Below are 26,627 nucleotides of genomic sequence, written 5' to 3' on the forward strand. Positions count from 1 at the left end.
TCAGACATTTGACATTTTCAGAAATGAGGACTTGAAATTTGACAGAAAGTTTATGATATTTCCAGGGAAGTTCTTACAGAAAACACTGCTCAATCTGGTTGCTCTCAAAGGCTTGCACATTACAGACTTTCAACTGACCTATTTAAATTTTACAACAACTAGGTCCTTGGGTATGAAACCACATTCCTCACTAGTACTCATGTCTCCTAAGCATTAAACTAGGCAACTTGATTGTAATCCCCAAGCATTATATATACTCTACATCTCTGAAATCAAGGATTCAGCAAAAGTTTCCATATGGCAACTTTGCCACCAATTATCATTCTAGAAATCCCTTCATGTTTTGACTGAGCTTTAAATTATTCTGCTGTTTCATCTGGAGAATGAAACAGTGTGATTCATTCAGGAGACAATAAAATGCAGGATTTCAATGGGCAAAGAGAAGAAGAGGACTAGCAGTAGTGGTATGAAAAAAAGCACTAGAAAGCAAAAAGCACTGAAGTGAATGGAAAGTAGCAATGACAGGGAAAATAACAGGAAAATGTCTTCTACTGGATGGTGTAAGACCTAAGCACAACACAAATGGTATGAAATAAAGGATGAAGATTGATTGCACTGGTCATGACTGGGATGAAGTTAATTTTTTTCATACCAGCCCACATAATGTTGTCTTCTGGATTTTTAACTACAACATGGTTGGTAACACACCAGTGTTTCTGCTATTCCTGCACAATGTCAATGCTTTTTTTCTATTTTATCCAGCAAGGAGGCCAGGGGTAAGCAAGAGGTCAGGAGAGCACACAGCTAGTACAGCTGACCAAACCTGATCAAAAGGAAATTCTGTATCATATCATGACATGCTCAACAATAAAAGCCCAGGGAAAGGCGGGATAAGATGAAGCCATTTGTGGTTAGGGGATTTGTCTTCCAAAGTTACTCTTACATAGACTGAGGCCCTGATTCCCAGGAAGTAATCTGACAACGGAAAGCAGCAAACAAATTCCTTATTTTGTTTTTCATTTACATGCAGCTTTTCCTTCATGTATGTAACTGTCTTTATATCAACAGAGAAATCTTCTCGCCCTCCTAATTTCTCTTTGTCGCACAGGAAAAGGGAGTAAGCAAGCAGATGAGTGTGCCTGGTTGCTGGTCAGGTCAGCCTACCTGACAGGTAAAAGTTTCTTGGCAAGGGGGACATGACATACAGAAACATTTTCCTCATACCCTCATTTCCTAACATTCAAATATGAAATTGAAGTGCTCCATTTGATCCATCTTGGGCCTCAAAACACATGGACAAGGATCGAGTCTGGGCCTATATTCAATCTCAATAAACAAACTGGTGACTTCCCTGCAGACCTATATACAGTTTGTAAACATAATTACATAACTGGATTTTAGGCTGAGGCTGTATTAAGTTCAAAACCAAGCGTATGTGCCAAGTAACATCCCTGCTACTCTCAACACCATTCTTAACTTGAACTCAGATAAAACCCAAATACCCAGAGATACAATTAGAATAAAATCCTGAAACAATCAGAACAAAATTACATATATAGAATCCAGCTACACAATACCTCCTCCACAGTTTCCTGTATCTGCATAGGAATTGGTTTTGGAGATCGAAGACCTATAGGAACAAACACTGGAGCCTTGTTTACTTCCTCTGATGCAAAGCATTCATCTTCATTATCAAGTTCAAATTCATCTGCCTCCTCATCCTCCTCCTCCTCTTGAGAAGCCCGGAGGGTGACAAAGGTTATCTTTGAACTTCTGGGTTCCTTCCCAGATTTTCTCCTCTGTGTAGTTTTCAAACCTTTGTCTCTGGTAACGCTCAGTTTAGCTTCTTGCCTTTGAGTCCCCTTCTCACTGCAATCCGCCTCACATTCAGAGGCAGAAGAAGTAGCCGTTTTTGCCTCCATCACATGCTCTGGCAGTGCCATCTGTTTTGATGATCTCCTGAACTGCCTTCTAAAGTATAGAACAAAAGCAATGAAATCCAAGACTTTCCAAAGAGAGGGATACTACAAATCAAAATAAACTCAATTAAAAAAAATAAGTTATCATTGTGACCAATAATGCAAACTATTTACTTAACTTATTAGTGACAAATAAGCATTTAATCAGAAATTTAACTTCTTCCTGTGTACATAAGGTACTTACTACAAATATGTATTAAGCAGTTTCAAAATGCTAGAAATGTTCACAATTAAACTTGCAAGAAACACAATTCTTTGATTAGAAAAAGTATGAAATAATTTTAATTTTGAGGGATGTGGAAGTCACATACTTTTTAAGTCATAGGAACAGTTCCAGTTGTCTTTTGCTAAAGCTAGACTAGAAGCCCCCAACTATGATACTTTAATTGATCAGACTATTGTTTACAAACTGAAACTGTTAGGTGATAACTACTTATCTGCTTTGGTTTCTCAGACAGAATTCTCTTCAATAATCAGTTACCTACAGTTTCCTCCTTTAAAATCATGAGCACAATCACTCTGAGTACCAACAGCAATGACAAACTTTGCCCCCAAAACATTCTCCTTGGTAAACTGGTGAAGAGTGGAAGCAAATGGTAGCAGAGGACACTACTGGCACTAAGTTTCTCTTTAGGTTAATCCCACAATCCTGTGCCCCCAAAAATGGATACTGTCATGTCCTCCCCTATAAAATCAGGAATTTCTGTTGAAACCATGGGATAGATTGGTGAAAGTACTGGCTGTGTTCATTTTATGAGAATACAGGCAGAGTAAGAGACAAAGGAGCATCTGCACACATCTGCTAAGTACAGATGGAAGACACAAAAACTGACATGCTGCATGCCCTCACATTACACATGGCAGAACTATGGCCAATAATTATCAATCAACTGAGTTTGGTTTATAAAGCAAAACAGCTGTTTTACCTTGTGAGACTGCCTGGACACTTTTCTTGTGAGGTAGAAAGCTGAGAATCATTATCTTGCTCTACATGTCTCTCACTCTCTGATGATATCCCTGGAGAATGGAGTGTGATGTCCAGCCTGATTCTCTTATGAGATGTTTCTTCAACATTTTCTGCAAAACTGTGTTTCCTTGTAGTTTCTGAGAAGGATCCAGCTTCCACTGTACTACTGGAGTTTTCCTGAACAGAGGAGATTATTATTACCATATTAAGTGCCAAACATTTGTAACTGGTTTTGGTGACTTAAAGAACTTAGTTTGAGGATCTTGAGAATGTGCCCAGCTGTCATCTCTGATAACTTAGGATATTTTTTCCTTGATTTCTTTAATTTTGGGTTCTATAGCAGAGGTGTCATTAACTGATATTATCTATGATACTTGAATTCGCAGTGCAGCTGATAGTTAATAAACCAACACCATGCTCAATTTATCAAGAGCAACAACCCTTTAGAAGCTGGAAAGATAAATAACTTTCTAAAATTACCTATTAATTTAAAGAACAATTTGCAGGAACTATTTTTTTTCTGCCTTGGGAACAAGGTAGGAAGAAAAAACTATCATACTCTATAAAAAAGCATTTGAATATTATTCAACATATACACAGATAAACATCAGCAACCACAGTTCTACCCACTATGGATACTTGGCTAAAAGAATATGCTAACTAGAAGTTTTAGTCATACATATAAAAAATAAGGAACACTAGATAAACTTGACCCAGTTATCCAGCATTAGACAAAGATGGAACTAGTCTGGGCTAAGTTAGGCCTGCTGAGCAAATTAAAGAAGGTCTGAACTTTGTTCACACTCATTTTAATTTCTAAGTATACTAACACTGATTGTAGGCAGTATCTGAAGTTAGGTAACTGCCTTAATTTCCACTGTTCAATGAATAACAAACAGTAAATTATTTTTTAACAGTGTTAGCACATATTTATTACAATGCAAATTGCTGATCATATAAACCATCAAACTTAAGACAACAGTGTATATTAGGTATTTCCATAGGTTTTAAATTCTAATTCCATTTATTCAGTATAGTTTCCAATGGTGAATTTTTAAAAAATCAAATAATCACATTAACATTTTCCAGCCACATACTGGATTTCTGTGCCACCTATCTTTCTAAGAATTTGGGCAAAAGGATTGAGGTGTAACTGGCTCAAAATACATGATAAGCACTTACCCCTGATACACCTGTTTTTAATAACACCAAAAACTCTTCATTTCTCTCAGTACTGTGCTCTTCTCTGTTTTCATACTCTTCAGGATAATCTCTTTTCTTAGCAAGTCTCATTAGGTCTGGCATCGGGTTCTGGTGGGGTTCCCTTCCTCTCTGTTCACGTTCTTCTCCAGAACTTAATTTATCACTGGACCTACAAAAATATGTTTTAACTTTTACTTCTGAAGAACTACAAAGTACACTCTATAAGTTTGGCTTACTATCAGATATTTAGTACTTCTAGCTGGAAATAAACTTGTGTTCTGAATTTTTATTTGCTTAGTTGGCTACATGTAAAAAAAAAAACATAAAAGAAGAAAAAAAACCCACTGCATAAGGGAGATAATTCGTCTGCAGTAGAGGACCTTCCTCATTAGTTTTGGGAAAGATTTTAGGAAAGAAAAGAACATAAGGTCAGATAGACTGGAAAGTGTCAGACCAACACAGGTCTCCAAAATTAAGCAGCCATAGGAACACTATATTTACTAATTCCAGTGCTCAAGGTTCTACTGCTTTCAAAAAGGATACAATTCTTACATCTGTTCAAACAAGTTCAGATTGGTAAGAGAGAAATCTTGGCCTTCTAAACTCATGGCTTGAGTAAAAGGGACTTAGAGTAATCCAGAAGAATACAATTTAGTCAGCCTCATCTGAGTCCCTGGGAAGGCAATGGAACAACTGAATCTGGAAACTACTTCCAGACACATGAAAAAAAACCTAACTTGGAGTAGTTAGCATGGATTAGTAATGGGGAAGTTATGCTTAATCAACTTGATAACATCTTTCAATGAAATGACTGGCTCAATAAATAAAGGGAGGGAAGTAAATAGTGTCTGCCTGGACTCCAGCAAAGCTTGTTCACACTGTTGAACACTGTCTCTTGTAACATGCTGATAACTGAACTCATGAAGTATGGACTGAAAGTACATTAAAAACTGATGGAGTTGTCAGGTTCTGAGGTTTGTGATCAGTGACACAAAGTCCAGTTGGAGACCAACAACCAACACTGTGCCCCATAGGTTAATACTGTATCGACTCTTGTCCAGCATCTCCACAAAATAATCGGGATGATGGAGCAGAGTGTAACCTCAGCAAGTTTACAGATTAGGCAAATCTAGAAGGAATTGCTTCCCAAGGACAGACACGCCCAAAGGTTATATTGGCCTCCAGAGGGACCTGGAGAGGCTGGAGAAGTGGGCTACGGGAACCTCAGGAAGTTCAGCACGGGGAGATGCAAAGTCCTGCACCAGGGAAAGAGCAACCCAAGGCACCACTGCATGCTGCAAGCCACCCTGGTGGAAAGCAGCTTTGCAGAAAAGAGCCCGGCTGTCCTGGTGTCTCTGAGTTAAACATGAAGCAGGAAAGTGCTGTGGCTGTACAAACAGGTAATGGTGACCTGGGCTGCAGCAGGAGAAGTGTTGCCAGCAGGCCAAGGAGGTGATCCTTGCCCCTTGTTCAGCACTGATGAAGCCACACCTGGAGGACTGACCAGTTCTGGGCTCCCTGGTGGGAGAGACCTGGATGCACTGGAGACAGCCCCTCAAAGGGCCACACTGATGGTAAGGGCTGGAAGCATCTCTCCTATGACAAAAAGCTGAAGGAGCAGGACCTGTTCAGCCTGGAGAGAAGGCTCATGGGGAGCCTTCTCTGAAGGATCTGAAGAGATCCCTCTTCAACAGTTCCACAAAAACTCAAGGGGAGGCCACAAAAAGGACAGAGCCAGGCTCTTCCCAGGGGTGCCCAGTGATGGGACACGAGACAATGGGCAAACACTGCAAGACAGGAGGTTCCTTCTGAGCACCAGGAAATCCTGTTTCATTGTGAGAGTTACCAAGCGCTGGCACAGGCTGCCCAGAGAGACTGTGGAGTCTCTATCCTTGGCAAGATTTTTGAGACATTTGAGAAGCTGTCCAGACAGTATTCGGCAATCAGCTCTAGGTGCCTTGACCAGAAGACTTCTAGCAGACCCTTCCACCCTCAACCATTCTGTGAATCTGTGAAAGTCCACCATCACAGAAGATGATAAGATTGTCAAGTAAGGCCCTTGTCTTGCTAGCACAAAGCCTCTGGGACATGATTTCAACATAATTTATGGAAGAGATTTTAGAGAGTTTTAGGTACAGATGCAAACCAGAAGTTAATTCCAGAAAATAGCAAAATTTTAAAATAGATTTGGGACTGCTCTGTGTAAGTTAAGACTGAGCAAAAGGTAGCTTATAACATAACACAGAGCTGTCGCATGTAAGTGGCACAATCTGCTTCATCCTGCACATAGATTATAAGCTTCATCACAGGAAGTTCTACTACTGGAAAGAAAAATTGAAGAGACTTAGACTATATCTTACAGAAACAAGGTGAGCTTGCTGTCTTCTTGTCAGTTCTCAATTATAAGGGAGTGCAAATGGCATTGCTCAGTCTTTGGTCCACATTCATGGTGCACTGTACCCCAAGAATTTATTAGTGAGAAATTCGGACAACTAAACCCTGATTACTTGCTTCTACTCTCACCCATGAAGTACCTTCTAAAAAGAAAAATAGCCTTGGAAAAAAAACCCTAATCCTTTTAAAAACTGTTCTATTACTTAAGAACGCCACCTATTGACTTGCACAGCACATAGGAGATAACAACTAGTACAGCTCCAGAAGCAAGCGCTGTATAAAAACAACTGGACAAATGCACAAAATTTTTAAAGTACTGTCGCATCTTAACCACAGCTGACAAGTGCCATGCAGTCAGTCAGTCCCCAAACCCCAGGGAGGAGGAGAATTGGAATGAAAAGGTAAACCTTGTGGGTTTAGATATGAACAGTTTAATAATCATAACAAAGTAAAATATAAAATAACGAAAAGGAGAGGCAGACACACAGACAGAGAGGAAGAAAACACAAGGAAACAAGTGAGGCACAACTGCTCACTGCTTGCTGACTGACATCCAGCCCGTCTCCAAGAAGTGTTCAGCATCTCCCGGCCAGGTCCCTCCAGTTTATGGAGTGAGCATGATGTTCCATGGTATGGAACATCCTTTTGGCCAGTTCACACCAGCTGTTCTGGCTGTGCTCCCTCTCAGCTGCTTATGCACCTGATCACTGGCAGACCATGAGACACTGAAAAGTCCTCAATTCAGGGTAAGCACCGCTCAACAACAACTAAAATGTCAGTGTGTTATCACTGTTATTCTCATATTGAATCCAAAATGCAGCACTGTACCAGCTAATAAGAAGAAAATAAACTCTACCCCAGCTAAAATGAAAGATTTTTTACTTAGAAAAGAGGTAACTTTACCTTTCTGTGGTATCCTGAATGCCTCCTATAGCATCTGTAGATAGACACTCTTCTTGCACTCTTTTGCTGTTATAATTTGGTGATTTTTTAGAAGAATAAAGCGTTTCTGATGTCATGCTTCTTGAATTTATGTCTAGATTGTCATTCTCAGCCAAATTTCCCACAAGCAACAATATGTCCATGTCATCCTTTGATTTGAGGAAAAAAAGCCCAACAATATTAGCAAAGGATATAAAAATACTTTATTTATTATTACAACAAAATATATCACCTGTAAAATAAAGTATTGCAAATTATGATCAAGTTGCTAACCTGAGAAGAAACTTCATTTAAAAACTGCCAAGTAGTTTATGGTACCATCACTGCTCCTTGTTCCTCTAGGAAGGCATTTAGCTAATAAAAGACAGATACTAAAACCAATATATGCTTTCATGAAAAGCAACCAAGGAGCTCAGGAGAAACCCAGCAACAGAATACAGCATGCAGGTAACTACTCGTGTATTATGAATATGACTGAAATGTCAAAATCCAAGTGAAGTCTTTGCATGTCTTATCAATGTGTCGCTAACAGGATTTTGGAAAACCCTGTAATAGCATGCAAATACTGAACAGGAATTCTTACTAGGCTGAAATTAATTAATGTATTTACAACAGCTTATTTAGATGCCTAAAAAAAAAGCTAGTGTGGAACCAAGAATCAGTAAGTGTAGTCAGAAATAGAATCTCACTTTTGAGGAGAGAAGGTTTTCAGATTCTTCTGTCAGAGGCAGATTCTCTCCATGATTCCTTTCTTCTTCATCTGGGGCAGTAAGTTTTTGTACTACTGGAGATCCTTTTTTGCTGTACGTTCTTTCTAGGTTTGGTGTAGCTCTTGGAGACTCAATCCTTATGAGTTGTCCTGGTTTCAGAGCACTTAGCCTGCCTTCTTGGGAGGTAAGTTTTTCAGTACTGATGAATTTAAAGCAAAACAAATAAATTTAAAGAAAATACACATTTTACTTTGGCTGGGAGAGAAAAAAAGCACTTCTGCGCTTATGTTTTGAATTAACACTTACACAAGAGACTACCAGACTGCTTTGTTTAAGATTAATAAAATCATATTTTCAAATACATTTATGGTTAACTTTGGAGCAAAAATAACAAAATGTCTTTGTCAAGGCATTTTTAACATAAAAAACAAGTCGTGTTGCTAACCATACCAACATGAAAGTATCAGCAGTCTAACACACATTTAAGATCTTATTTCAACAACAGTGGCAGTAAAATAGAAGAACATATGGATGGACAAATGAGAGTCAAGTCTCTCACATTTTGCAAAATTTGAATGTTACATATCTTACTACAAATCTTACACATGTGATTGCTACTTAAACAAATACAGACCAAGTAATAAAAATCTTGGTCAGGAAGACCTATAAGATCATACAGATCAAGTATGTACCACATAAATAATAACAAGAGTGCAGGCAAAAAAAATGTGCTCTGAAAACACTGGAAAAAGCTGTTTGTAGGCACTGAAAATGAAGTACTGTAGAAAGACAAAAGACAAGGAACAGAAGAATTGACACTTGCAAAGGTATCTCATTATGCACAGACAAAAGCTTTTCAAATGCTATTTTGCTAAACTCAAACCTCACCTGCTTTGTTCAGACAGTAAGGTTTCAGAAATAGAGAGCACCTGAGGCACCTCTTGCTGTTCCTGTTCCTCTTTGCTCAATACATCTGCTTGACACAATACAGCTTCATTTTCACCCTTTAATTTACAGTAAAAGAAGCATGAAGAAAAATAGAAGTACACAAGCTTCTAAAACAGACATATACTGAATATACAAAAATAGAAACTAAGCTATTTTCCCAATTGAAATAAAGGTAAAAATCATGTTATCATAATTCAAGTTACATGCAAAAAGGAACAGAAGTCTTCATACTCCTGGGATACCTAGAGTTAAGTTCTTAAACACTATGTGCACCCAAGCATTATGGGAAACACTCATCTATTTAGTATTCAATCAATTCCCTAATACATGAAGCACTGTGGAAACAAAATACTTCAGCAAATGGAAAACCTCTGAAAACTGGACACAGCAGAGGGCAGCACAGACACACCCAAACCACAATAACATAGCCTCAAGATTCAGAAGGCCTAAGAAGCTTCACATCTCTATTTGCCACACTGGTTCCACGAAGAAGCCCCTCAAACACATCCTTCAACACTTCAGGCCTGACAGCTTGACTAGTAAAGAGGAGTATCAGACCTGCTCTGGTTCTACAGATTTGCTCAGTACAGAGCAGATGCATGTGCATGGTTCACAGGCCTCAGGTCTAAAGCAGGCAAAGCTGAACCACAAGGAACTATCCCAGTTAGGGGTGAGCCGACTGTGGCACTAATAGAAGATGAGAGATGAATGCAGGACACAAGTACTTCTCATAGGCTCAATAACAAAACCAGCTATAATCACTCCAAAACATCAGTCACTCTTGCAAAATTTACCTGTATTCCAAATCTAAGGCAAGTCTACACAGATATTCCTACATCTGTGACATGATTCATGTGCAACCCAACGAACAGTTACACAGAACACATCACACTGTAAATGGCTTTTGAGGATTTCCACATCTTTTACAAGTCCCTAGTAAAGTATTTGTGGGGATACAGTGTCATTTACTTGTATGAAATAGAGGAGTATCAGGTATTGTAGTGATTAAGCCAGTTAAAGATTATCAAATTAATAAAACCCCTTTTTCATAAAAATAGCTGTCCTCTGCCTTCACTTGAGACATTACAATAGATTGCTCAACACAGACTTGATTCATCTAAACAGGAAAGATGAAATGAGAAAAGAAAGGTAATTCTTATGCATTTTTATTCTAGAGTTTGTATAAATGTGCATTTGTTTTCCCCATCCTGCAATTCAATCAAAAGCAGATCATTTGTAAAAAAATAATTAATACTTCAAGTTGTAGACCTCACTGATTTCATACCTACAATACCTCAGCTTACCAGGGTTTGGGAATTTTTTTTATTGAATATATTGTCTCAGCTTCAGGCAACGCAACTTCAATGTTTTCATTTCACTTTATAAAAGTAAACACGCACTTCAAGCCAACTTTGAAGGCAAAGCCTTACTCTTATTAAGGCTTACCATGACAGTATTGTCAAACTCATCTTTTTGCTCTGCGTCAGGCTTTTTCTTGCTCTCCTTTTCTGATATTTGTAACTCCTTCTTTCCAATAGTTCTTACCAAGTTTGGCTTGTACGTCTTGTTCTGTGCCAGCTGAATAGGTGGGAGAGGTGCACATTGATGTTCTTCTTGAGTGCTGTTTCTGTCATCAACGCAAAGTTAAGACAGAAAAAATAATCCAAAACTTAGTACAAACACAAACACAGATCCATTAGTATTACACACAAAATCCACTGAGTTTTGAGAAGAAATCTTGTGAACTAAAAGCTCAGCTGAGTTTAAATTACAAACAACAATTTGTTCCAGTAAAAATTTTGAAGCACAGGTCTTCTAAATATATCCAACAACAGAATTAACCAACTTACTGACTACCTGTTGCTATAAAACCAAAGCAGTTTTCACATGGTTTCTTTGATAAGCAAACTAATATTTCCCTGCTTACATGAAATTAATCCAGTCTTTCAGATGATGAAACAGTTATAAAATGAATGCTCATTAATGTCATGCTTAGCATAGAAGCTACTGAAATTGCAGTATCACTGGTGTTAAACTATGAGAATGGAAATTTTGTGCAGTATTTTCATTAGACTATGTTTTCCAGATGGCAAGCCACTGGCACAATAATTTCCTTGTAAAATTCTTTCATTGTTACAGTCAAGGATCAAAAGTAGGTAAGCCCTTACCCTGCAATAGTAGTAGAAATGTCATCTTGGCTAATTTCAGATAGGCAGATCTCCAGTCCACTATCCTCTGATCTTGAAAATGTTTTTGGGGACTTACAACTTGGCCTCTCAGAAGCCTCCTGAGAGCAAACTGACTTCTGCTTTCCCAAGGATTCTAGTGCATTTAAGGTTTCACATTTTCCTGCTTTCTGAAAAATGTAAACACAAGAACCAGAAAAAGCTGTAATAATAAACCAAAAGGAGAGTTTATGATGTCTATGAAGTTTGGTATACACCACACTCTGAAAAACTCAAGAGTTTTTTGCACTCTCCTACAAACTCCTCTGTAACTGCTCACTAATGATTTCCCAGTCTTTCCAGGACAAATACACCTTTTTTATTTAAGACAAAGCCTGAAATCTGTGCCATCTTCCCTTAATACTTTTTTTTTCTTCCCTGTCATCTCTATAATGCCACTTTGGGTCAGAAAGACATCTGGACATGTAACAAGAGATTCATCATATCATCATATGTGAGTCATCTTCTTCTCCTCACATATGACCAAGTGAAAAGTACACAAGTTTTAAGGTAGAAAATTCAAGCTTTTAAAAAATTGCTTCAAAAAGTTAACTTTGTGTTTTTTTAAATCATCAGTACTTAATTTCACAAAACCAACAGCTCACATATAACTAAAGGAAAAAAACAAAAGCCTTACATCTGTGTCAGGAGGGATGCTACATTCACTATCACACTGCGTCAAACTTTCTTCCTTGTTGGTATCTTTCTGCGATGAACTTTTACTATTTACATCCAGAACTTCCTTTCTACTAGCTGCTCTTAAATTTGGCTTTGGTCTCTGGAATCGCATCCTCAGTAGCCTAGCAGATGATACAACAGTTTTCTCCTCTTCCTTCTGAGGATGAGATTCCCTGCAAAAACAAGCAAAAGAACAAAGACATGGGACAATATGGCATCCTTGTATAAAGCTCGCAGAGCAATAACAACATTAGTGACATGAAAAAGAGCCAATAAAAACACAGTGATCATCACTAAATGCCTCTGTATCTTATAAATAGATAAGCAAAGAAGTTAACTGCCCCTTCCACTTGAGACCTGGAAGACAAGCTGAGACATTTTACTGTGATACATACATTTTAAAAACACCTTCCTCTAATCATGTTTAAAACTACCAGAAGACTTACAAAATACCTGTGGTTGACTATTTTTTTAGGAGGCACTTTAATAGGAAACCAGACCCTGTACTCAAGGATCTGTAAAAGCACAGTAGGATGCACTGTGGAGACCAACATGGAGAAGATAGAAAAGTGCATTTTTTTGAAAATTAGGACAATAGTCCAAAGATCAAATTAACATCCAAGAGTATATCAATTTAATGTTTTCAAGCTCTTGGGGTTTTGTCAGTTAAAGTCTAGTATTGTCTTGATAAGAATGCTTTATATATATATATAAAACTTGTTTGTAATGCCAAAGTTGAATGTAATATGGTATAATACCTAGAGATACTGATAGCTTTGAACCATTTCTTCTCTCAAATGAAGTGAAGTAACCTTACCCTGTACTAGAATCTGAAACCGGTTTGGAGACATCTGACAATCCCTTTTCATTTTCATTGCTTTCTGCTTCTGAGGACTTTCCTTGGAAACACTGTCTTGCATTTGAGTTCATCTCAGAATCTGCAGAAACATCTTCTAACGTCACACTGGATAGCTGAGTGCCTTCATGAACTGTTAAATCCTAAAACGAATAAAAGTCCCAGTCTGTTAAGATGAAATATTTACTCAATTTCTCCTCTAGGAGAGCAAGAAGAAAATGATAAAGTTTAAATATTTTCTACAGAAACACTAAGGTTTTTCTTACTTCTTGTCATCCAACTAATATCAGTGTCTACTATAAAAGAAAAAAGTTATTTTTCTTTATATTTTCTCTTTTAAGTGGTTCATCTTCTGAGGCATTTTTTCTTTGCATTTCTCTTTTCAGATGTGGTATCACAGTACAACCAAGTCAGATACATTCCATTTCCATGTATGCTGGTTTTGACTAGGGCAGAGTTAGATTTCTTCACAGTGTTAAGTGTCACGCTGTGGTTTGGGTTTATGCTGCACACAGGGTTGATAACACAGAGATGTTTTAATTATTGCTGAGCAGGGCTTACACAGAGCCAAGGCCTTTCCTGCTTTTCATATTGCCAAGCTGGAGAGGAAGGTGAGGGGGTATGGAAGGATGGGAGGGGACACAGTCAGGACAGGTAACCCAACTGACCAAAGGGATATTCCACGTCCTTCTGAGTCATGGACAGACAGTTCAGCATACAAAGTGGGGAAAGTGGCTTTTGTCTTCCGAAGTAACTATTATGTGTGATGAAGCCCAGCTCTCCTGGAGGTGACTGAATACCTGCCTGTTCATGGGAAGTAGAAGAGTTTCTGGTTATGCTCTGCACATGAGTGTAGCTTCTGCTTTCCCTACTAAACTTTACTCAGGGTTATCCAGCACTCAGGAGTTTATCTCAGCCTCTGTTTTCCAGCTTTTACCCTTCCAAATCTGTCTCCAGTACTGCTGATGGGGCAGTGAGCAAGTGAGCTGGTACTTGGTTGCTGACTGCACTTAAACTTAACACCATGGAAAACAGAAACCAAGTGCAAAAAAGAGGAAATTTTATGACTACCAATATAGTTTATTCTGAAATAATAAATAAAGATGCAAAGCCTATCCCTACAAATTATGGAGCATGTACCTAGGTCTTTGTTACCAAGGCTTCTATTAAGGACCCAACAAAACAGCGTGCATAAGCAATTGCTCAAGAAACTTACACTTTTGAGGCAGAGATCATTGTTTTCATCTCGATGGTGTGTGACACCTTTTTCTGCTTCTCCACCTTCTGTTGTCTCCTCTTCAGGATCTTTTTCAACTCTCAGTTCCTTTTGCCTTGCAATAGTTCTTCCTAGATTTGGTTTTGGTCTCTGTATTCTACCTCTTTTTAGAGGTGTTTGATTCAACACATTCTGTTTGCTATCTTCTTTTAAACCAGCTGTTTCATTAGACCTGGAAAAACATATATGATCCCTGAAGTACATACCACATCTGAAAGTGGGAGAAGACTTGGAGAACAGATGCTTTTTTTCCCCCTTTCTTTTAAATAATTATTAACATACACTTACTAAAATGTATTACTAGCTTCCTGAAAGAATAAAATTGGAAGTGTATCTACTAGGGACTGAGAGTTTAAACTTATGCTTGCCCTGCTATTTTCCTCTTCCCATTGGTGACAGGATATGACGCTAGAGAGACCTTTTTCTGATCCATAATGGACCTCTTTGTATTCCTATCCAGTCTAGAGGCAGATGGGCCTAATTTAATAAAGAGTTTAAAAATATGTAAAAATTCAGAGTTTTTCTTCAGTGAATACAGAAAATATATAAATAACATTTTTATCTTACTAATGTAAAAGTATCAGTAGTGCATTACTAGAATGGTCAGATTCTTCTACAACTTTTTACACTGAGCATCAAGTCACTGAGCAGGTTAATGAAAGAAGTAACTGAAAATTTTCTTCTGGCAGATTATCACACCCACTTGATCTCCACTGATCCTCCTCAAGTATCTCCCTTTAAAAGACAAGCTTAAAGTTTTGGATTTTTATTTCTGTTCTTGGTTTAGGTTGTTTTGGGAATTTTTTTGTGGGGCAGTATTTGGGGGAAAGTTGGCTTTTTCCAGTTTTTATTTTTTACAATCTCTTCTATAAAACACAGTATTCCTTTTACACTACAGCTGCCACTTCACTGAAGAAAAATGCAACACTTAATAACTATGTGCATTACATTGCACATATTGAAATTTTTTCTTCCTTTTATTTGACATCTAACACTTAACTACACTTTAAGAACATTTACTCCTATTGTTTAAATACTTAACCACTGAAATGGATGCATTTTAGTATTAAAAGTGAGTAGCTAAGGCTTGTTTTAGTTTTTGATGGACTAAATTTTCAGCTTTTTTACATGCACATGACTGACTTACAATTTAAAAGTACAACTTTAAAAATGAAAATGCTTAATAAATGTTTCAAAAATAATGAAGATTCCTATTTTGCCCTCAATTTCTGTAATGCAGAAGTTTCTTCAAAAACTTCTGTAATTACCACACTACAAAATACTACCATAAGCGACAAGAATGGTAAATTGCAGGACAGCAATGATTATCTTCTTACTTTTCTCATACTTACTGAGACACTGTCTCCAGGACTTTGCCATCTTTTTCTGCAGTATCTTCACTAGTATCATCAGATCTATTACCTTGGTCATTATTCTGAACAAAAACAGAGTATTATGACATGAACTGTCTTACATTCATAAAGTACAGCATCACCTAACTGTCCAAGTAACTGCTTGTAAGAGGAGACAAAATAGATTGCTTATGACACAGAAACAATTACAGGATAAATTTCTCAGTCAGACAGGTGCAGTAAAAACTACAGCAAACACCTGAAGTTGTATGTGCTGCAGGACATGAAAGACTATTGGTATCTACTGTTTGTGTAACAACCTCTCACCATAGCTGAGGTTACTAAGCAATACCACACTACCACTGACAGCAGGTTTAAGTTAGTGGCTAATTCCTGTTCATACTCAGGAGCAAAAAAGTAAAGAAAAAAATATAACATTACTGTTGTACTCAGTAGGTTATTATCTTCAGTTATGTTACTTTATATTAAATACCTTCTCAGTTTCTCCCCTAGGCTGTAGACGGGATGTTTTATCATTTCCTGCATCTTTTTCAGGCTCTTCTTTCCTTCCAGATGCTCTTGTAACATTAGGTTTAAATCTCTGTCGATATCCTCTAACTATTGTCTTTGCAACTGCAGTTTTTTCAGGTTCTCTGCACAAAGGATCCATAATAACATTTACTCCATAATATTCAAGTCTATAAATACCATGCAGCCTTGCATATATTTCTTTACTTGAATTTTGTTGTCTTCAGAAAGATTTGCCCAAACTTATGCAAGTTGCTTCACATAAGAAACAAGCTTTGTTTAGTCTTACAATGCACAAAAACTCCATTTATCTACGTATTAAAAAGAGATTAATTTGTCACACAGGTGAGGAATTTTACTAGACTGCATATCACAGCTGCTTCTGCAAGCACCAGAAGCAGAGCCATTACCTGATAACTGAGGCTGGCAGGAAACCAAAACCATAGTTATCACGCTCCCCCTCTCAAATTACAGGCATTGTTGGTACTTCAATGCTTTCATCAACTTTCCAGAAAAGAAGTATATACCTTCTACTTTAGTACCACCTGATATCATCCAAAAAAATGCTAAAGTCAATTCTGAAATTTACATTAAAGCTTCACAGTTATTGCTATCTTTTTCCAGGAGAACTATATGGAATAAACTAACAGTTACAGTCAGTTCATACCAGGAGACTGGAAAAGTGATCTCAATACTTACTGAGATGCAGTATCCAAATCCCTGTTTTCTACTTCTGTGGCTTCATTATGTTTTCTTCTATTCTCCTCTTCAGAGCACTGGAACTGAGGCAAAGAATATTACTCTTTGAGAAGTGTGCAAGTATCATAGTAGCAGTTCTCAAAATGTTATTTCTGTGGCTGGCCCACAGTATCCCCATTGAGCAAAACAGATGCAGCATCAAGAACATACTAAGATAACATTCCTCTTTCTCACCTTTTCACCTGCATTTGCAAGGGTTGGAGAAGAAGTTTTGGCTTCCATTTTGTCTTGTGTTGCTGTCTCCCTCCTTCCAGATGATCTCATTAAATTTGGTTTAGGTCTTTGCAAGCGCCTTCTATCTGCTGACTTTTCGCTTTTCCTTAAGATATAGAGAAAGGTGATATATATTATTACCAAAGAGAAACTTAAAATCTTATATGGTTCAAGATGTACCTCAAGACCATCACAGACTGCATGGGTCAAGACACTTTGCATGCAGCAAGACAATAAAGAGGAAAAAAAAAACCCATTGCATCTTTCTGATATTAAAAGATATGCTACAAAGTTAGGAAAAGAGCATCAAATAAACCTTAACTTTGCTGGCTTTCAGTGGAATCTACTTCAAAATACTTTAAGGAATCATTTCCTGCTGTTAAATAAATAGGAATATTTTTTTCTCCTTGGGATTCACAATTCATGTCATTAATTTTATAATGACAATAATAATTTTATAATTTTAATTTTAAATTAAAATATTAATTTTATAATTAATTTTAAATTTTATAATTTTATATTAATTCATGTGATTAATTTTATATAGAAACAATATAAATCTGCCCTATATACAATGTTTTCCATCTGCCTCTTCTGTCCCCCCATCCCCATTCAAAGCTATCTCAGTCATGGAAAACCAAACTTGTCCTACTGCCAGCATCCACATCTTACTGAAGAATGGGGTACGTACATCACTCTCTTTGTCCTTAACCACTGCAATGGCATGTCCTGGGATTCACACACTGACACAGCCCTACATCTTAATAATCTTCAGATTGGGAATTACTACCTTTTCTTATATTCTCCCTAGAACAGGACAAATAAAGCTTTGACAGTCTTTATCATAGGAGTGAGCTGCCCTTCAAAAAGGGAAAGACAGAAGTATGAAAAACAACTTAGCATTAACAAGTACCTTATCTCTAAATTACCTTTAAAAAACTGTATCATGAAATAAGAAGTTGATGATCGTGTAAAAATGGAAACCTTAGGCACAGACTACTTCACATACGATTTCTCAGTATAAGAAACAGTCACCAAAATTAACTTCATAAAGGAGTATAGATAAGACAGAGACATTTTGGAGTATCTTCTATCTTAGAAGCTTGCACCAAGTTCCAAAGAGGAACAGTTTCCAAATAGGAAAGAAGAAATACACCATATACGTGACGTGTACAGCTAATAAGCTCTGATGGACAACTATGAATGTCAAAGAATTCAGTGAGGCCCTTTTATTAAAAAACCAAAAATTAAATTTCACAGCCAACCTTTACCCACAATGTGGCATAATTTTGTCATTCTCTTGCTCCTGCTGGCTATAGAAAGGCTAGGGCTTTTTTCTCAAAGTTTAGCTAAGTCTTTCTCCCTATTCCTACCTACCATTTAGATCTTAGCTAATGCACTACTACTGAGTAATCAAAATTTCTACCAAAAAGCTTCACTGAATATGAAAAACAAGTCATCACCATCTCCTGACTGGTTCAACCTGCTATGGTCAATTGGAATTATATTCAAATTGAGCAGATGCAGGTTTAGCTCAAGTGCCACCGCAAAGTAAAATAATTATATTACTTACATGATTTCAGATTGTGAACCACATTCTGATGCACTCTGCTTTCCATCTGGTTTTTGTGAGTGATGTGTATCTTCACTCTGAGGGAGAAATGTTGTAGAAAAGGATAAACTTAGATGATCTTCTACTGTGATGTAACAAAAATCAGAAACAAGATTTCCACAGTGGTTGAGTGTGACTGTGTTCACAGGGGTCTTAGGATGAGGGAAGAGACAAGGATCTGACTCCATGTTTCAGAAGGCTTGATTTTATGTTATATATTATATTAAAACCATACTAAAAGAATAGAAGAAAGGATTTCATCAGAAGGCTGGCTAAGAATAGAAAAAGAAAGAATGAAGAAGGCTTGTGGCTCGGGCTGTCTGTCTGAGCCAGCTGACTGTGATTGGCCATTAATTAGAAACAACCACATGAGACCAATCACATATCCACCTGTTGCATTCCACAGCAGGAGATAATCATTGTTTACATTTTGTTCCTGAGGCCTCTCAGCTTCTCAGGAGAAAAAATCCTAAGGAAAGGATTTTTCATAAAAGATGTCTGTGACAGTTGAGAATGGAAGGGTCTGCTAGAGATCCTCTGGGCCAACCCCCCTGATCAAGTGTAATGGGTTAACCTGGGCAAGATGCCAGGCACCCACCAAAGCTGTTCACTCACTCCTCTCTGCAGCTGGACAGACAAGAGAAAATTTAAGGCAGGGTTCACAGCTGGAGATAAGTACCAGGAGAGAGATCACTCACTAAATGCCATCACAGGCAAAACAGGCTCAACTTAGAAATAGAAATGAATTTATTACTAACAAAATCAAAGCAGGATAATGAGAAGTAAAAGAAATCCTTAAGAATATCTTCCCTTCACCTCTCCCTCCTTCCAGCTCTATTTCCTACCCTAGCAGTGCAAGAAAACAAGGAATGGGAGTTACGGTCAGTTCATCTCCTGAGGCTGCTCCCACTGCTCAGGAGTCATTCTCCTGCTGCACCCAGGATCCCTCCCATGGGAGACAGCTCTCCATGAGCTTCTCTGACGTGGCTCCATCCCATGGGCACCAACCCCTCTCAAACTGCTGCAGTGTGGGTCACTCTTCTGTGGGGTGTACTCCTCCAAGGGCCCCTCTCTCCATGGGTCACCCAAAGGATCACAGCCTCCTCCAGGCATCCACCTGCTCCTGCATGGGCACCTCCATGGGGTGCAGGTGGATCTCTGCACCCCTGTGAATCCCCATGGGCTGCAGGGGCACAGCTGCTTCACCACGGCCTGCAGGGGAATCTCAGCTCCACTGCCTGGAGCAGCTCCTGCCCCTCCTTCTCCACTGACCTTGGTGTCTGCAGAGTTGCTCTTCCCACATGTTCTCTCTCTGCTCTTCTCTGCTTGCAATTACAGCTCTGCAACCACTTTTTGTTTTCAATTTTTCTTAAGTATGTGGTCACAGAGGTCTTACCATCATTTCTAATTGGTCCAGCCTTGGCCAGTGTCATGCCCATCTTCGGAGCCACCAGGGATTGGCTCTACTGGGCATGGAAGAAGCTTCCAGCAGCTTCTCACAGAAGCCACCGCTCTAGCCCCTTGCTACCAAAACCAGGCCACATAAAACCAATACATGAAGGCACCTAGAGCTGGTTGCCGAATACTGTCTGGACAGCTTCTCAATCTTGCCACAGAGAGACTCCACAGTCTCTCTGGGCAGCCTGTGCCAGCGCTTGGTAACTCTCACAATGAAACAGGATTTCCTGGTGCTCAGAAGGAACCTCCTGTCTTGCAGTGTTTGCCCATTGTCTCGTGTCCCATCACTGGGCACCCCTGGGAAGAGCCTGGCTCTGTCCTTTTTGTGGCCTCCCCTTGAGTTTTTGTGGAACTGTTGAAGAGGGATCTCTTCAGATCCTTCAGAGAAGGCTCCCCATGAGCCTTCTCTCCAGGCTGAACAGGTCCTGCTCCTTCAGCTTTTTGTCATAGGAGAGATGCTTCCAGCCCTTACCATCAGTGTGGCCCTTTGAGGGGCTGTCTCCAGTGCATCCAGGTCTCTCCCACCAGGGAGCCCAGAACTGGTCAGTCCTCCAGGTGTGGCTTCATCAGTGCTGAACAAGGGGCAAGGATCACCTCCTTGGCCTGCTGGCAACACTTCTCCTGCTGCAGCCCAGGTCACCATTACCTGTTTGTACAGCCACAGCACTTTCCTGCTTCATGTTTAACTCAGAGACACCAGGACAGCCGGGCTCTTTTCTGCAAAGCTGCTTTCCACCAGGGTGGCTTGCAGCATGCAGTGGTGCCTTGGGTTGCTCTTTCCCTGGTGCAGGACTTTGCATCTCCCCGTGCTGAACTTCCTGAGGTTCCCATAGCCCACTTCTCCAGCCTCTCCAGGTCCCTCTGGAGGCCAATATAACCTTTGGGCGTGTCTGTCCTTGGGAAGCAATTCCTTCTAGATTTGCCTAATCTGTAAACTTGCTGAGGTTACACTCTGCTCCATTATCTAGATCATTCAGGGAGCAGCACAAACAACCCAATGTGCATTCCACTCAAATCAGTTTCCAACACTGTGCCAGTAAGCATATGCCAGCAAAATCCTGCTCCAAGGCCTAGCTATTCATATTGCAGTCATTCACTTTTGAACAACTAAACTGTTCAGCTGTTTAAATTGTCTATGAGGTAAGTCAGGCATGCACAGTATACTCTCTGAATACATTTAGGTTAATGGACAGCCCATTAAGCCCACAAGATATGACAGTATTTCAATTTTTATGATTTTCTTAGGTCTGTTGATTGTTTTTCACTTGATGGTGAAACATCACAAAAGCAATCCAAAAATGGCTTTGATTTACAAACCACTTTTAATGATCAAGGGCAAGATCTTGAGATGAACTAGATAAAAAAATAGTAATACCTTTGATTCTGTAATTTCTACACATTCTGTTTCCTTGCTTCTAATATTTGAAATTGGTAACTCTGGAATCTGGCTTTCCTCTGATGCACCATCTCTAAGATCTCTATTTCTCAATTTAGCAGGTTCTGCTTCTAGTGTAACATCATTGCTATCTTCAAGGCTGAAATAAATAAAAGCATACAGGAACATTAGTGTACTCATAGAAAAAAAAGTTGTTTCTGCTTACAGACAGAGAAGTTGCACAGAAAAACAATGCAGTTTTGACACTAACTAACTACCCATATTTCAGAGAATCTCATGAAATTTTAATAATATTTGCAGACTATGAGCTTTAAAACATCTTTTGTACTTTTGCACTGCAATTATAAGATGATGTTAAAATCTCATCTGATTATTCTAGACTGATTGCTTTTAAGAAAATAAACTTTAACACAAACAACTGCATGCCAATGGTTTTTTCCTCTGATCTTTCATAACAATCTAGGTTGAGTCCAAAGGCAAATAACTGTCCCTTCATACACTTCTAATGAACTACTAATGAAAATGGAAGTTTCTGGGAATACATATAAAATAACAAACAATTACAATGCAGCTAAATACAACAAATTAACACACAAAATTCTGAAGCAGTCCTCACAGTATCATAATGAATTTTTCAATTTACCACTTTCACATATAACAAGTTTAATAATCAAGCATTCACTTTCTTTTTAGTAAAAGTATGCCCAAAACTGAACTCAAATGCTTGGATCTCAACCAAATTCTGCTTAAATAAAATCTAAGCATCATTCCTTTTCCACAAGAATAATTTTATTACAGATAAAAATTCTAAGCATATAGTAACTCAACTTAGCAACATTATCAACCCCTGCTTCAAGAGAAATATTAGAAGTTAGGATAAACAATGGTCTTTCTAAACACTCTTAAAAAATGAAATAATTACTAAAGTAATTCCCAAAAGTTATGTACATTAATTTTGCAAGGGCAGCCCATTAGGGCAGAGAATATTTTGAATATATAAATCATAAACAGCTTACTAGACCCCAGGACAGTTCTCAGAAACCTGCACATTCTGTGGCAGTTAAATGGTGGTAATCATGAATAAATAAAACAAATAATAAACTTTGAGCTATTTTTTTTGTTTTGCCTAAGCTTTCCATTATAAACATTACCTGCATAAATTGACTCCACCTTCTCTCTCCATTTGCTTATTCACTGGTGAACAGGACTCTGTTCTCTCTTCCTCTATAACAGCAGTCTCATTTTCCTTTCCTTCAATAGCACAATCCACTTCTCCACAGGTAGTATCACCATCACTGCTTGCATCATGTACCACTCTTTTCCCTGACAATTAATAAGAATTAAATCAGTTTGGACATTCTGGGAAACATCTTGGAATTTTCCGTAATCCGTAATCCTAGCTACAGTGAAGAAGAGTTAATATAAGACTAAAATCCCACTAGAAAAGATGTAACTATTAAGATTTAAGAGAACTATTCTCATCTAAAACAAAGTATGTTTAGATTTAGAACGAATGCTGATTTTAAAACACATTGTTCCACAACCTCCTACAAGGCAGATCAGCAACATAAATCAAAGACCAAATTCTGACTTTAAAGTTTGCAATGACTTTCTATAAAATTTCTATTTGAACTTATGAAAGTGAGCATTTTTGCCTCTTACTTTTATTAGAGGACTTCCCTTCTTCAGCAGTTTTTGAAGGAACAGGCACTTCTTCTGGAATATTCTCCACTTCTTGTTCAAGATCATCTTTTCTCTTCCTCTTTCTCTTCTTTTTTGCTAATGCTGGCTCTAATGCAACCTCCTCTTCTGCTCGTTCAGAAATACTCAAAGATTCCTCATTTTCTTTCTCAGCTGTCACACCATCTGCTTCTATTTCTGCATCAGAAATTCCAGCTTCCGGAGGTTCATCTTGATCATTAGCAGCTTCTGTGCTGGCAGCTTTTGCTATTGAGACAACAATATGGCTCTTGGTCAACAGACTGGTGGAGTACTAGGAGCCACAAAGAGCAAAGGCATTTCTACTGAAAACATTTGTGTACTCATGCATCACTGCCAATACAATGCCAGGTGTATGAGCAGGACTGGGGAACATCAGTCTCTGACTTGCCAGAAAAGCATCAGCATTTAATACAAAACATATTCTGTACATGGGACAACACTTCACCAGGGGAAAGTCAATATGGGATGCAAAGCTAACTTAGTAAATGTTATTGTGCCTGTGCTTTTTTGCAGTTTATACAGTCACATTTGGGTTCAGTGAAAAAAAGACATTGCTACTCCTACAAAGAGTTTTTGTATGTCTGCAGAAATAGGTGATGATGGTTACAGAATATATGCTATACTTTATATGCCATATATACCAAAAGCCATATATATATATATATGCCATATAGCAATATATGCCACACATACAAAAAAGCAATTTTTCATCACAAAATATGTAACAGTTGATCATTCTAGCTTACATAAGGAAGCTGAAATTTTATCTAGCTAATAATTAACAAGTTATTTTCTGGGTTTAATGAGTTAAACCCCTATTTTAAGGACATTTTGAGTTGATCCTCTATTTAACCACCAAGAACTTTCCTCTCCTTGTTATTCATCTTAAATGAACTAATTTCTCTGTAATTAAGAGCTCCAAAATGCATGAGAAGAAGAAAAGCATACTCGCATTGTTTTATGCATGACACACCTTTAATCCACCAATAAAGTGTAGAAACGAGATTTCTCTACATGGTTTTAAGTCCTAATACATGAAATATTTTACTTAATCACATCCAAAACCAAGGGTACAGAAAAGCAGCAACTTCTTCAATTTTAAGAGATCTTTATTTCCAGCTAGCATCCTCTTTAAAAAGATGTTCACTTGTTTGTTTCACAGTACCACTTACAAAATGATAGGTCCTTGTGGAAGAAACAAGTGAACAATGCCACAAAATTAGCAAAAACTGTATGAAACTGTATCAGTATAACTGCTTTTAATTAAAGCACATCTGTCAAATGTCCTTTCCCAGGTACTGAGGTAGTAAAACACAGTGGTAATCAGCAGTAATTAAATGTAATCTTTAGTTTGAACAAACCAGAAAGATAAAACAACTTTTACATCATTCTCTGAAAATAATCATACTGCTCAGACTCAGGAAGTTCAACTATTATCAAAGGAGAAACAGAACCCTTAAAAGAAGAGGCTTTTAAATGCAAGAAAACTTTCAACGCAGAAGAGTTTGCCAAAAATATGATTTTGGCCCAAAAAATTCTAGAAGTGAATTCATTAGCAACTCATGGAGATATATACCACTCAGTAAATTAGAATACCAGCACTTCGGATGGTGGAACAGCACCATTTTCACCATGGTATCGTGTTTCTGCTCTGTTACTAATTATTACCATCCTGTACATCTGTAAACTACATCTGAAAAAGTTCCACTATGAAGCTAAGATCTTCTTGTCCTGTCTACAACAGGGAAGGAATATGTGATGCCCGACATGACTCCTCCTCTGCTAGCAACACATTACTGATCACTGCTCTGTAATGTCATCTCAAGCACTCTTTTAAAATACCTTTTGACTTCTTTTGTGGCCTTGGAGACTTTTTTTCTTTTGGCTTCTGGCTTTTAACAGTCTTTTGCTTCCTCTTTCCCTCATCTGCTAAGACCTTCTCAAGAAGCTGGGCAAAGAATTCAAAATCAAAGGGTCGTTTTTCTTCTTCATCAGATTAAAGCAAAGAAACAGAACAGATTTCAAAGTTGATTAGTTTTTCAAGTTTCATCTTTGTAACATAATCAATGATACATGACATAATATTAAAAAGCAAAGGTCAGATACATCTAAACAGAGAGTTCTTGAAAGTATTTTCTGTATCACTTGAGCAGGGGCTGAAGGTGACATAAAGGTGACTGGAATATGGTAGCTTGGCTTTAAAAAACAAGTTATAAACTAAGTAGTTCAAAAATGTAAGGACTGACAAATACATTAACTACACCATAGTAACAAATAATGTATGAACATACTGCTGTAGAACATATGTACCTCATTCAACTAACAAAATCTTTAAAGAGTCTCAAAGCAGTTTACAATAAATAAATTTGCTAGAAATTTCCAGGAATAAAAGGAATTATCTTCAACTGAATATAGAGAAAGTTTATATTAATCTCATTTAGCAAACATCCAGAAAAAATAGAAAACAAACGTAAAGATTGTTGTTGTGAACTATACTTATAATGAAAACCTAAAATTCCACAGCTTCTGGATTCATCTATGAGGAAAAACTTTCTTCTAAGTAATTCAAACAAGGCAAAGCACAGAAAACACCATCAAAATAGATGGGCTACCATTTAATGATTCATTGTAGGGTAGGGAATATTTACTTACTGAAAGCTTTGTCTATTCTCCATCCATTAGCTTTTTCCTCACGTTTGAACTTGTTCTAAAAGCAAATGCACAGCTGTGTTTATCTTAAGCAAGAAATGCAACAATATGTTGCACAAAATGGCAGCTCAAGCTAAGCCTTCAGTGCAACATACCAACTACAGTTGTTGAAATTCACATGCCTATCCACAGAACACAAGTTTGTGACTAATTTTTAAATAAAATCTGTTACCACAGCTTATCACCAGCAATATGTTTTTTTATTATTTTCTACACCTTTTCCTGCCATTTAATCTGAGCAAGGTTTGAAATATCAAAGACTTTCCCAGCTGTGTACAACAAAAAAGATAACAGAGAAGGCCCTCACTAAACAGTCTAAATGGCCTATCAGCATTCTTTAACTAAAACAAAGTGTGTTTAAGGATGCTACATTTACCGCATACAGTCATTGAAATTCAACCAGCATTCTAATGTTTCAGATACAACCTCTTGAAACAGGTATCAGAAAACAAGCACTACTGTGAAGAAAATTTGCACCAAAATTATCAACACTAATAGAGGAAGCATGGGAATGCAGATAAGAAAAAGAAAATTAAAATTAGATGTTTAATTTCTTTATTGAATGCTTTAATTTTTACCTTAATTTCTGCTCTGGCTCTGTGAGGAAACAGCCGCCCAATCAAGGAGAAGTCTGTTCCTACCATACTGATAGCTAAAAAGAACATGTCTGTTTCTATAAGGGAAAAGAAAGACAAAATTA

The 26,627-nt window shown here is 37.9% G+C and overlaps 1 protein-coding gene across 5 annotated transcripts in view; it reads right to left on the bottom strand.

The window, feature by feature from the left end:
- BDP1 (BDP1 general transcription factor IIIB subunit) overlaps nt 1-26,627 on the bottom strand; it is a 52,934-nt gene that overhangs the window by 17,007 nt on the left and 9,300 nt on the right. For 3 of the 5 annotated variants that reach the window (XM_071424585.1, XM_071424583.1, XM_071424587.1), the window contains 22 exons: nt 26,506-26,600; nt 25,871-25,925; nt 25,061-25,204; nt 23,159-23,443; nt 22,648-22,819; nt 21,476-21,635; nt 18,604-18,680; nt 16,992-17,136; nt 16,758-16,840; nt 16,024-16,183; nt 15,531-15,613; nt 14,119-14,350; nt 12,864-13,045; nt 12,006-12,219; nt 11,312-11,499; nt 10,590-10,770; nt 9,084-9,199; nt 8,175-8,394; nt 7,447-7,634; nt 4,129-4,318; nt 2,906-3,123; nt 1,578-1,971 (listed from right to left, as the gene is read on the bottom strand). In XM_071424585.1, coding sequence (XP_071280686.1) covers nt 1,578-1,971; nt 2,906-3,123; nt 4,129-4,318; nt 7,447-7,634; nt 8,175-8,394; nt 9,084-9,199; nt 10,590-10,770; nt 11,312-11,499; nt 12,006-12,219; nt 12,864-13,045; nt 14,119-14,350; nt 15,531-15,613; nt 16,024-16,183; nt 16,758-16,840; nt 16,992-17,136; nt 18,604-18,680; nt 21,476-21,635; nt 22,648-22,819; nt 23,159-23,443; nt 25,061-25,204; nt 25,871-25,925; nt 26,506-26,600 — 3,782 coding nt within the window. The remainder of the gene's footprint in view (nt 1-1,577; nt 1,972-2,905; nt 3,124-4,128; nt 4,319-7,446; nt 7,635-8,174; nt 8,395-9,083; nt 9,200-10,589; nt 10,771-11,311; nt 11,500-12,005; nt 12,220-12,863; nt 13,046-14,118; nt 14,351-15,530; nt 15,614-16,023; nt 16,184-16,757; nt 16,841-16,991; nt 17,137-18,603; nt 18,681-21,475; nt 21,636-22,647; nt 22,820-23,158; nt 23,444-25,060; nt 25,205-25,870; nt 25,926-26,505; nt 26,601-26,627) is intronic. The other 2 variants (XM_071424584.1, XM_071424586.1) reach the window with 2 other exon arrangements.

This window comes from Agelaius tricolor, unplaced genomic scaffold (assembly GCF_023055355.1).
Source record: "Agelaius tricolor isolate 1412-34295 unplaced genomic scaffold, bAgeTri1.0.p SCAF_4, whole genome shotgun sequence".
Classification (NCBI taxonomy): Eukaryota; Metazoa; Chordata; class Aves; order Passeriformes; family Icteridae; genus Agelaius; species Agelaius tricolor.